General features: G+C 38.8%; 1 protein-coding gene across 3 annotated transcripts in view; it reads left to right on the top strand.

The window, feature by feature from the left end:
* The window catches only part of GPD2 (glycerol-3-phosphate dehydrogenase 2), a 141687-nt gene extending 129382 nt beyond the window's left edge, over positions 1-12305 (top strand). For all 3 annotated transcript variants that reach the window (XM_059167292.1, XM_059167293.1, XM_059167294.1), the window contains exons 14-17: positions 5208-5320; positions 5405-5483; positions 5674-5772; positions 8902-12305. In XM_059167292.1, coding sequence (XP_059023275.1) covers positions 5208-5320; positions 5405-5483; positions 5674-5772; positions 8902-9027 — 417 coding nt within the window. In that variant the 3' untranslated portion in view covers positions 9028-12305. The remainder of the gene's footprint in view (positions 1-5207; positions 5321-5404; positions 5484-5673; positions 5773-8901) is intronic.
* Positions 12306-12512: the final 207 nt, after the last annotated feature.

Raw genomic sequence — 12512 nt, 5'->3', positions numbered from 1 at the left:
TTGTGTCATTTGGAATTTTATATTTATATCCAAATTAAAAAAAAAAGAAAAAACAGTGATGCTCAGATGCCCACATGTACAGCCCTGGGCTTGTTGTAATAAACAGAAGATTGTCATGAATTTTAATTAAACCAAATTGTTATAATATGCAGAGGCATTTTCATGTATTTATAGGAAAAATTGCTTTCTGTGCTCCTTGGTTCTGTTCCTTACCCCCTGCCTAGTCTTTCTTAAACCAGTTCCACTGAAGCTTGTTTTTGCCACTTTCTGAGACTAGCTCTGATCACGCTCACTGCTGGCTTCCATTTGCTCAATATACTTGTCAGTTCTTGGTCCTCCATTACTCGTGCATTTAGTGGCCTTGACACAGTTGATTCCTCCCTCCTTCTTGAACTCCTTTCTGGAATCCTCTCTGTCTTCATCTAGTCAGGCTGCTGTTACAGAATACTACAGTCTAGGGTTACTCTTACCTAGACTTAATAACAGGCATTCCTTTCTCTCAATTCTGGAGGCTAGAAGTCTGAGATCAGAGTGCCAGCATGGTTGGTTTCTGGTAAGAGTGCTCCTGCTGACTTTCAGAGAGCTGCCATCTTGCCGTGTCCTCTCGTGGAAGAGAGAGAGGGAGAAAGAGGGATCCCATTCTCAAGACTCATCTAAACCTCGCCAAAGCCCCATCTCTGAATATCATCACACTGGGGTTAGGGCTTCAACATATGGATTTGGGGGAGGGGGTGGTTCAATCCATGGCACCAGCTCTTTTGGATCTCCTCCTCTTTCTCTCCAAACACTACCTCCACCAGCACTCACGACTACTACTACTACTACTGACCTCTCCATGTCAAAAATAGTTATTCCACCTTTAGTTCCTTAGACCTAAATCTCAGTATCATACCTGATCTGAATCCATCCAGAAACTGTATCATATTTATCTTCGAAGAGTGGCTTGAATTCAACCCCTTCTTAACACAGTCAGCTGCTATCACACTGCTTTCAGCTACCAGCATTTCTTCCATGGTTTATTATAAAAGCTTCCCTCCCACAGGGCAGTATTCTTACTTTAACAACTTAAGCAATTCTATTAAAACATAAGCCCAGATCTTTGGATATGTCAGTCCAAATGAAGTGCAGAGGGGAGGTCTGAACTAAAGATACAAATTTCTGTTGGTATTTAAGCCATCAGGCCAGACGAGATCTCGAGATCTCGTGGGGAGTTTGTGCAGTGAGATAACAGCAAGTTGTTCCAACACAGCCCTGGAGCTCTCCAGAGTTCAGAAGGGGGGTAGATAAAGAAGACGCCTGGAGCAAGGGAAAGTGATAGCTAGCGAGGTTGGAGAAAGGGTGAAAAGACTGAAGAAGGAGTTGTGTCCCAGAAGGAAAGGAAGAAAATATTTCAAGAAAAGAAAAGTAATCTACTGTATCAAATGATGCTGATCGACTAGAAGGATGAGGACTGATAATGAACAATTACTTTTGCCGAAACACCCTCTGGTTTACTGGAAGCCAAAGTCATGACAGCGGTTTGTTTACAAGGTCTCCAGGATCTGGCCACCACCTTTCTGATCCCCGTGGACTTCCCATTCACTCACTCCCCACAAGATGAGTTGCTCTTCCTTATTTAAGCTCTGCTGATTTCTCTGCCTGGAACGTTCTTTCCTAGGTAACCTCATGGCCTAGCCCTTCACTTCCTGTCCCTCTCCCTACCTTATTTTTCTCTTTGGCATCTGTTCCTATAGTATATACCATGTATTCCATTGTTTGTTTCTTTGTTATCTGCCTCTCATCCAGGAAATGGGCTTTCCAAAGGAGAGGACATGATCTGGTTTGTTTCTGTAACCTCAGTGCCCGTCATGGCAGGCCCTCAATAAGTAACTGTCAATGAGTGAATGAACATAACTGAGCATCTGTGTCCTATATGGAAGGTGTAAGGAAGGCCTGAGCATAGATCCTGTCCTTAAAACATTCTCATTCTGGTGTAGATTCCCAAAGGTGGTTACATATCAGAATCACTTGAAATATAGGGAAAGCAAGCAGATTTTTGAGGGTTGGCTTTAGACTATCAAATTCAGGGTCTTCGGGGCTGAAACCATAACCTTGCGTTTTAAAATTTCTCCTAACTTTAGTGACTCCTGATGGCAGGAGTCACACTGGCTGAAGAGGTCCTTCACCTGACCTTTGGTTAGCCTTTACACCTTTTTATAGGTGAGAACACAGGCTCAGTGAGTACATCCAGTCGGAGTTCATACAGCTAGTGAATTGGGGAACAGGAGCTGAAGCCAGGTACTCTGATTTCAGGGCCTGAGCTTTCCCGACCTTGCCCTGTTGCCCCTGCATTGACAGGACTGGATGTAGCTCTTCCAGTGTCGATTTCGATTTGATGGACTAAAGCTGCCTACAGAGACAACCCAAGAATGAAACTTGTGCCTTTTACTAATGCCAATCATTTTTTTTTCTTTTAACCATATAGAAAGATTGGGGATAATGTGTTCCTGTAAAAATTATGGTTGGAAAGATTTGAATATGCAGGAAGATAGCTGGTGCCAGGAATTCAGGCTGTAGGAGGTAGGAAGGAGGAAGAAAATTCTGTAAACTGGCTGTGTTTGGCCCTCCTGAGGAAACTAGATTTAACTTCATTCAGTTCAAGTTTTATGAGTAGATTCGTGTGCTCAGAATATTCTCCCTTCCCCCCTCAACAAAGTAAGAGAAATAAACGACCTCAAGTTATCACCTAGTATCTGAGCTGTAGGAGTATTAATGAGACCTGTGGACAGTCTAGAGAGAACAAAGGAAAAGGAAAAAAAAAGAATTAAAGGTTAGAAAGCTGGACTTCTGAGAAAAGGTTAAAAGCATTGGGATTATTTAACCTGCAAAAGTGAAAGCAGAACAAGGTGATAAATAACTCTCTGTAGATGAATTGTGGTTGTTTTTCCAAGTCAATACTTAATGAGTGACTTGTATACTGAGCATTATACCAAATATTTTAGGGGAATAATAACTAGCTCATAGTTTCAAGGATCTTGAAATCTAATTGAGTGGTTACAACCAGTATACACCTCACAAACGCATGTCAGTTTTCAAAATTGAGAGAAAGATTTAGAGAACAGCTACTCAAGAGATCGAATCCAACATCAAAAGAACTGATAAAGGAAGAACACATTGTCTAAGGGAACTGGGTTGATAGAGGAGTTGGTGGACATTTAGAGAATGGGACATTGCCAAATTGGACTCTGCAAGGTGTAAACCAAAAGATGACTACATGGACAGAAGAATTTGGGAAACTCTGAGTTCAACAAAGGAAACCATTTTTTTTTTTCTTTAGCACAGATGATTTGGTGCTTTTAAATGCGTGTGTGCATTGTTCGTTTCCAAAAGGGAACTTATTCAGAGATGGGGACCCACCTCTCTCTCTTTGGAAGGGCTGCAGAGAGGGAGACTAGCACTACTCAAGATGAATGTTGGGAAATGCTGCCATCACGTTTAGTGAGGCAGATTTTATACCTTCATACATACATATATTTCCTTGAGAGACTTTAACGAGAAGACCACTTAAGTCAATTGAGAGGGCCTCACAAAAAGAAATTTTTTCAAAATTGATTCTTATGAGAAGGGAAAGGGGGCAGCAAGTGAAGAAACGGGACTGTGATTCAGAACAAAGCCAGCTGATAAACACCATATTTAAAACAGATGGAAGACAGGTGCTCCGCAATGAAAGGGTTCCTGGACTAATGTGAATGTAGGAATAGAACAGTGTCAGGAGTTTCCCCTAACAGTGTCAGGGGAAAAAATGCTAAGGACACCAAAAATAAATTTATTTTATTTATTTATTTTTTAAAAACTTTTCTCTTTTAAAGATTTTATTTATTTATTTGACAGGCAGAGATCACAAGGAGGCAGAGAGGCAGGCAGAGAGAGAGAAAGGAGGAAGCAGGCTCCCTGCTGAGCAGAGAGCCCGATGTGGGGCTTGATCCCAGGACTCTGAGATCATGACTTGAGCTGAAGGCAGAGGCTTTAACCCACTGAGCCACCCGGACGCCCCCACAAATAAATTTTAAAAATCGTAAAGAATGCATGGAAGGCCTAACCTAGATCATTGCGTAAAATGAGTGGCACCATATTTTTGAATGCGGGAGAAAAGAGAGAACAATTCAACTCAGAGTCTAAAACCAAATTTCTTTCCTTCTTTTTTTGTCAAGGAGAACAGTTTTCAGTGTGAAAAGAGCAAAATAAATATTGGTAAGAGGAAATAGATATTCAAATAGGAGGCTGCTCTAAATGAGTTTATATGCCAGCCCAGAAAAATGATATCTCTGGGTACTCAGAGAATTTGCAGATGGGATTATTTAACTACCGTTGAGCTTTAAAATATTGTGGCAAATAAGAACAGAACCAGAAGACAGAAGGTGGGCAAAAGTAGTACAAAATGCCAAAAAGAGAAAGGAAAGAAAAAGACGGTTTGTAAGCTGTAAGCCAGCAGGAGAGTGCCGTGAAAAACCAAGTCTGTGTTCTCTACAACACTTACTATCTTCTGGGACTGGGGACAGTGGAAAGTGTCAGAGTAACTGTTCAGAGAACTTGTTTCTTCTTCTGACTCTGTAGCTCCCACCGAACTCTCAGCATTCTTGTGACAAAGCTTCAGGGTAGCTGATCCCATGATATCTGTCAGTGACTTTGCCTCCACATCATAGTGGCTGTTTGTCACCTTTAATTGCTTTAATTGTCACTAAACCACAAGGATCGGGTTCTCTAGATTTGGCTAGATGATACTGGGTGAGAATATTCCTCAGGAAAAAGAAACAAAATATTAAAACAACAACATGAATGAGTCTCAGAATCCTCATGCTGTGTGAAAGCAGTCAGACAGAGAACACTATGTACTGTAGGGGCCCTTTTATGTGAAACTCGGGAAAATGCGAAAACACTCTGCAGACAGAGAGCGGATCAGTGATGACTTGAGCCTAGCAGATCAACTGAAAACAAAAAAGGGGGCCAGAGGAAGCTTCTTCGGGTGATAGAAATGTCTTATATCTTGATCGTGGTAGAGTATACATCAAACTGCGTATCTAAAATAGGTGCATTTTATTGAATATAAATTATACTTCAGTGAAACTGGAAGAAATAAAAAATTGTGCTGGTCAGAAAAGTAAGAAAGGAAAAAAAAATCAATAATTCTTTCCATAAATCTTTGAACTTTGTGTATGCTTGTGTTTTAGGAGGAACTTGAAACAGCCAGGAAGTTTCTGTATTATGAAATGGGCTATAAATCTCGATCAGAACAGTTAACAGATCGCTCTGAAATTAGCCTCCTGCCTTCTGACATCGACAGGTACTTCTAATAAGTTTCCGTATTTCTCTGTTGTGACTTGACCTATGGAGGTATGTTTTTCCAATGTTCAATGTTGTGTTCCAGGTACAAGAAGAGATTTCATAAGTTTGATGCAGACCAAAAGGGCTTTATTACCATTGTTGATGTTCAGCGTGTATTAGAGGTAATATTTTTTTAGCTCAATGTCTTTGCTAGCAGAAAAACATAAAAACTCAATTAGATCATTTTTTCTGCCTCTAATGCTTTCTATAAGTAATTTTCTCCTGTAATTTTTGAAAGGTTGGTAGCTTTAATAAAAGGGCATGCATCATTTTTAATTAAACCTCCTTATTTTGTGCTTTCCTTTCATTTAGAGTATCAATGTCCAAATGGATGAGAATACACTACATGAAATTCTGAATGAAGTAGACTTGAACAAAAATGGACAAGTGGAACTCAATGAATTTTTGCAGGTGAGCTGTGGTGAGGGGAAACACGTGTGTTTGGTTTTTATCTTTTGGTTGTGAATGGTTGTTCGAGAATGGATTCTTTTTTTTTTTTTTAAGATTTTATTTGACAGGCAGAGATCACAAGTAGGCAGAGAGGCAGGCAGAGACAGAGAGAGGGGGAACTAGGCTCCCTGCCAAGCAGAGAGCCTGATGCAGGGCTCCATCCCAGGACTCTGGGATCATGACCTGAGCCAAAGGCAGAGGCTCTAACCCACTGAGCCACCCAGGCGGCCTCTCAGGATGGATTCTTAAGTCCACACGGTTGTCATGTCATTCTGAAAAAAAGAATGCTTGAAGCCAGCAAAGTTTGCCTCGGTCTGCACTCAAGGATCAGGCTCTGCATAGAGCATGTTCTTTTCTCTTTCTTTCTTTCTTGTTTTGTTCTTTGTTTTGTTTTGTTTTCTTCTTCTAAGACGTTCTGTTGTGTTGGGCAATTTCAATTAACAATTTAATCATGGTTTAAAGGCTGAATAAGAAGTATGCTTTTTAGAAAAATATGCCATGGACTACCACTGCCAGACCATTTTTCACCTGCTTCAAAAGAGGCGCACACTGTATTTCTAATGTGGAAAGTAATTTTTTATAAGATATTAAAAAAAAATTCTAGTTGTATTGATTTGAGGATATTTACTAGAGACCCTACAATGTAATTATTATATTCCTACAGTATGAAGAACCTGAAAAGCAAAAGAAAGGAAACCTGTATTTTGGGGGTCAAGATCCCATAATTCAAGCATTTCTGTTTCCATTGTTCCACTTCCCCAAGTCTCAACTGTTTAATCGTAATCGTGAAGAAAGCAAATTCTGTTATTCTAACTTCCAACTGGAGGCTACACATCATTCCTTAAAAGTTCCTTAAAAGAAGGAAATTTAATAAACCCATATGTTATTTGTAGCTGTCCGTAGGACTCTGCTCAGATGAAGAATGCACTGGTTTCCAAGTGGCCGGGTTTTTTCCACAGTGCTTCTTGGGGCAGGTATTTCAAATGAATGCCAGGTCTTGCTTGTACACTGGCAATGATGAATGCTGAACATGAAATAAATTAATGCTGGGGATTTTGGTCAATGTCAGCCCTTTCTTCACTGTGTCAAGTTAAACAAACAATATCAAGGCAAAGGAAATGGTAATTGTCTCTCTGGAGATGAGCTGCAGATAAGAGCATTGTTGAATCTAAATGCAGAAAATTTTCACAGGTTGTGTCCAGCATTACAAAAAAGAATGTTTAGTTCTTTAGCTTACTGTTTAAGTGCACATTTGAAATGGAGCTTAAAATATATGCTGGGGAATTAGAAACCATTGAATACATTTTTTTTTTTTGGTCTAGTTTTTTCTCAAGAATATTTTATTGTTTGTCTCAGAATTTTAGAAAACTTTTCTTCAAGGAAATAGCTTATGCTTCATTTCATGGGTGTTGTAAATAAACAATAGCATTTAGGGTTGAAAGATCTGGAGTTTTAGAAACGATAAGAGTCTAATTTTATAGATATGCTATGTGACTTGGGTTTTAAGTAATTTTCTTGAGTGCAATAGAATTAAACACATGGAAAATAATTTAAAACATCTGCAGATTTCCTTGTAGAGTTTTTAAATAATTATTTCTTGTCCACTTCTAAATGAAAGAGACTATTCATACTTCTACTAAGTACAAATACACAGTGTAATTTTCAACTTAAAAAATGCTGACCATATTTCTCATGAAATATATTCACACCTGAATGTTGTTGTTGTTGTTTTTTCCCCTCATAATATGGTTTCAAAATACTTGTAATGTTTAAAGAAAACTGAATTTTTAAAGGTTGGTACATCATAGAATGTTTATGAATCAAGAAAAAAACTCTAGCTCTATCAATTTTGTTAGCTCCAGTAAACTTAGAAGGTCTTCATGGAACCATAGACAAAACAATAAACAGCAAATTGTTCTGTCTTTAGATGTCAGCATTCTTTACGTCACACCATTTGTCAGACGTAAAGTATGTTTTCAGGGTGTTTTTTAAAAATAAATTATTTTTCTTTTCTGAACATAAAGAGCCCATGTTTATCCCATGAAACACCTATTTGAATGTAGATCTGTGTTTTCAATAATCATCATGGAACAATCACTACAGATGTTGCATGGTTACATGACTTTATTTTTAGGTTTGGGCTCTAATGACGCCCTGCATGTAGGAGTCCGTCTCTAATAAGCAGTGGCTTGTGAAACAGCTTTTAATAAGGTCATGAAATTCTGATCCAGCCCTTTGGCAGATGCCTCTGACTCTCATTCAGAGTCATTTTTAAGAAATGTATCTCTGTAGGCTCAAGAGTATAACCCTAAAAATATTTTGAGAATTTTTCCTGGTGAATGGCTGAGTTCTTTTTCAAATAAATAAATACAAAAGATTGGGAAAGTGAGCTCAAGAAAAGCAAATAGTTAAAACCACATCAACTTGAGAAAGAAAGAAAAAAAAAATCCCCATGCTCATAATTGCAAAGTGCCTTCCAGATTAAAGGCCTTTGCCCGCTGACTGCATGTAATTTCAAGACTAATTCTGATTTTATCCATTGGATAAAAATGAATTAACTAAAATCTGGGCTGTGGAGTGCTTTTAATTCTTAAGGTAGATCTCTGGGTCCATTTCAAGGACTTAAATGTAAATTACTTTAAAAAGTCTTTAAGGAATTTGGATTTAAGGGACTTGAAGTTGTCAAGTACAGTAACACTAAAAAAGAGTAGTTAAATATAGGTCATGATTTGTCTTGGTTCAATCCCTGCAATTCCTTTTTAAGATTTTTAAATGAAATTACAGATCCAATATTTGAGTGGCTCCAAAAAAATATGTGCCCTGAGCACATGAAAGGGGTAAAAATTGATGCATTCGATTTGCATTTTAAAAGCAGGCTGACTGGCTAGATAGGTATAGTTTTCACAGCCCTGAAACACCTGCCCCTTTCCTGCCTTTTGAGATGTTCAAAGATTGTATTCTTCTTATTGGAGCTGTAATACCCACTATGGGTTTTTGATGGAGCCACTGCAGAGGTAACCATTAAGACGCGGTGAAGAAAGGGGGGAAGCACGCCTGCCTTCTGACCCTGTTGCCTATTTTCTCTTGAAGCTGATGAGTGCTATTCAGAAAGGAAGGGTGTCCGGAAGCCGGCTCGCGATCCTGATGAAAACTGCAGAAGAGAACCTCGACAGAAGAGTCCCCATTCCAGTGGACCGAAGCTGTGGAGGATTGTGAGTCTGGGCAGTACATCCACAGCCAACAGACATGGGAACAACAAATCATCCTGTAACAACCAGAGATGACTTAGACCACTCCAAAACAGTGGCTATGGGTAGCTGCCTTTGTTAACACTGGAAAACATTCCAAAGCTTTAGGGTGTTGATTTATCTTTGCCATTCAATCTAGCTTCTGAACAGTGTATTTTATCTTGTTTCTTACTTTCAGTGCACACCGATTTAATATTCTGCATCCATTTTGTAACCTCTTAGACTGGACCTACTCCCTTTTCGTTTGTCTCTTCACTTATTCTGGGTCATTCTTAAGGACAGAGCATTTTGGCCAAAATTGAATAGAAGCTAGAAAAATTCTGTGAGGTGCACAAAGCTTTGGGCGTTAAGACTGTAGGTAGGATTTGCTCCTAACAGAAATGGAGCAGGGAGTGACCTATAGAAATGATAGCATTTCTGGAGACCGCTCAGATCCTTCTTCCCGGAGCTGGTCTGTCTTCCCCATCCAAACAATATTGTGTAGTTTCATATCCAGGTATGACTGGCAAAACTGGAGAGGGAAGACAAAGTTTAGATCTGGTTAAAGGAGTGAGTCTCAAAGAGAAACTGAACGCTTCCAGAATCACAGGTGTATGATAAGGATAGCATTGACATTTGCTGGATTACACTGATAGTTTCATCTCAGCAATTCGTTTTTTTTTTTTTTCCCCCAGTCACTGCTGGTTTTTCTTTGACTATTATAGTTGCCAGGAAGATCCTTGCTTTTCATATTTTAAAACCAGCATTTAAGTGGCAAGTTGGATGTAATGAAATGAGACTAAACTTCTCAAATCCTTACAGCAGTAATAAAGTTAAAGATTTAAAATCTGTGTGTGTATATCCACACACGATAGCACGATTTTCAATCCCCAAATCCTAAACTGTGGAGCATGTGCTGTTGTTAAACATGGCCTATTTGGCTTAATTTATTGCATCATTTTGGGGGAGTAATTTCAAATGGAGAGTAAAAGAAGATCGAAGTAACCTTTAGTTAACTTTAATTATAATTATTTGTAAAAAGGCACAATGCTGCAGTATTCAAGGTCATTTGGGTTGCTTAAAGCCTTTCTCCTTCGTGGAAAAGTTCTCAACCACAGAGAAAAAGAAAAGAAGTAGAACCATGCACAACTCATATCTACACACAGACCCCTCTCACTCCACACACACACACACACACAAATAAATCTGCATTGAATTTAACAAATAATGCGTTGAATTTAAAGGGCCAATGTGGTATGATGCTTTTGCAATACTTCACTAGCATTTTAACCAATGACCTGAATTTTTACCCACTGTGCTTCCTTCTGTGAGGTTAACTACCTGCCTTTTTATTTTCTAAGATCAGGTTGTATATGTAATAGGAGATAGAACTCTATATTTAATGGCAGGCTTTAATTGCACAGACTTGAGATCTTAGTTTTGTTTGTTTGTTTGTTTTTTAAACTAGTACATAAAATACTTTGTGCTGTTATTTCTATTTATTTGACCATTGTAGAGTACCTTTCTGCCTCATTCAAGTGGGGTATGAGCCTGGAGGTCATAATGTTAACACTGGAGGTTCACTCAACCTAAGCCCCCACCCCACTTCAAAACAATCATTTGTTTTTTTTAAATGAAGTTCAGACTTGCCACTTCCATAAGGAAAACCTAAAACGGAGCCAAGGATGCTCCCAGGTATCACTGTGAACATTTTTCTTTCAACGTGGGAGCATTTTACACTGCCTTTAAAAAAAAAAAAAAAAAAAAAAAAAACCATTAGAAGCATGTGGCTTTGTAATTTAGTGGGGTTTTTTTTGGTTTTGTTTTGTTTTTATTTCTGTTTTTTAATCAAGACAATAAGTTCCACTGTTTAGAACCTGGTGACCCTTGATAAAAATGCTGTCCTTTAAAGCGCCACGCATGACGTACCACAATACAGTACCTTTGTGCTCTCTCTTTCTTTCTCTCTTTCTAGTTAGATCAAGATAGCGAGAACTTGTGCCCTCCCTGAACCCTGAACCCATTACAGTAGGGACCGGCTTAATAGGCTGACTGGCCTGTGCAGAACTGTGTGTGTACAACAGGCTGGTTTGTGCACGCTTTGCTCGGAGTAAGTTCCTTTAAGGACAAAGAAAAGCGCACTTTGCTTCCTTTGAGTGTCTCTGCTTTTGCTGAAAATCTGCTAATTCTAAAACATACGCTCCTTCACCAATCCCAGAGACTCGTCTTGGAAGTGAGCTGGTTCCAAGTCTTTACTGTGAATGAAGCACCCCCGCATTTTTGTGTGAGTTCTTAATTAAACCTGTACAGCTTCTGTACCTGATTTCAGAAAAGGGGAGAGGAAATGGAGGGTTAGCCCCTTCAAAACCTATTTGAAGGACAAGGGAATTTTTCTTTTCTTTTTGTACGTATGGGATACTAGGTGATTCTGTGGGGGTGGGGTTGGGGGGTGCAGAGATTGTCTTTATCATCAAGTGATTTGTTTCAAGAGCCTTTAAGGGGATTCAGGTGAAGGAACCCCCATCTGTGGGGAAGAGATGGATTTCCTTTAAATAGCCCCATACCACAGTCCTAACAATAGTGACCATGCTGGATTATTTGTTAAGCCAAGGCTGTCTGCCTCGTAGCCCTCACGCTGTTTGCAAGATTCTTGCTTTCAATCAGTTTATACCAAGTGCAACTTGAGGATTTCTACTATTAAATGCATGCTCCCTATTCTGCTTTAGTTTCTAGCTTCATTTTGTCTTTTCCAAAATATGTAGCTTTGTGTCTTGTACAACAACGCAAATTTCATTGTGACTTTGACTAAACATACTGTAAGGATGATCACCGATCTTATTTACTTTTTTATGTATTGTTAAAGATTTTTTGGCCTATGAATGTAATAACATTAAAGTCAGTGACGCTCTAACTTGCACTGTTTTGCATTATGTCCACCGTTTTCAGGGAATAAAAAAGCCCTACTGTGTTTTTAAAGACTCAAGTACAAGCCGGTGCTGGAGTGAATACGCACACTGCATGCCTTTAAACGTGGCCCTTTCGTGTATGTGTTGGGTTATTGTTCTAGATGGGACTGTTAAATACTGTGTTTGAGGTTGGGTTGTCATTTTTATAACTGTCTTGGTGTTTTATCGCCATTATTTATTACTTTTGATATACAGAATGAGCTGCATGCATTTATAGAGCAATAAGAAGATGTATTTAATGTGCCTTGTTTTTAACTGAATAAGAACTGAAAGCACGAATCAATAAAACTGATTAAAATGGTCCAGTTGCTGGCATTTTGATGTTACTTACAGTCAGAGAAATAACTTTGATTACTGTTGAAGTTTAAAAAAAGTTTGAAAATATTTCCAGCAACTTTTTTTTTTTTTTTTAAATGGCACTTACCCATTAATTCTTCTGGCTTGGAATTTTGTAATTTTATCTCAAAAGTGAATCTCTGCATAGACAAATGTAATTTTATGAGACTGC

This window comes from Mustela lutreola, chromosome 3 (assembly GCF_030435805.1).
Source record: "Mustela lutreola isolate mMusLut2 chromosome 3, mMusLut2.pri, whole genome shotgun sequence".
NCBI classification, from domain to species: Eukaryota; Metazoa; Chordata; class Mammalia; order Carnivora; family Mustelidae; genus Mustela; species Mustela lutreola.
The sequence above is the reverse complement of the archived record's forward strand: the minus strand, read 5'-3'. Positions and strand labels throughout refer to the sequence as shown.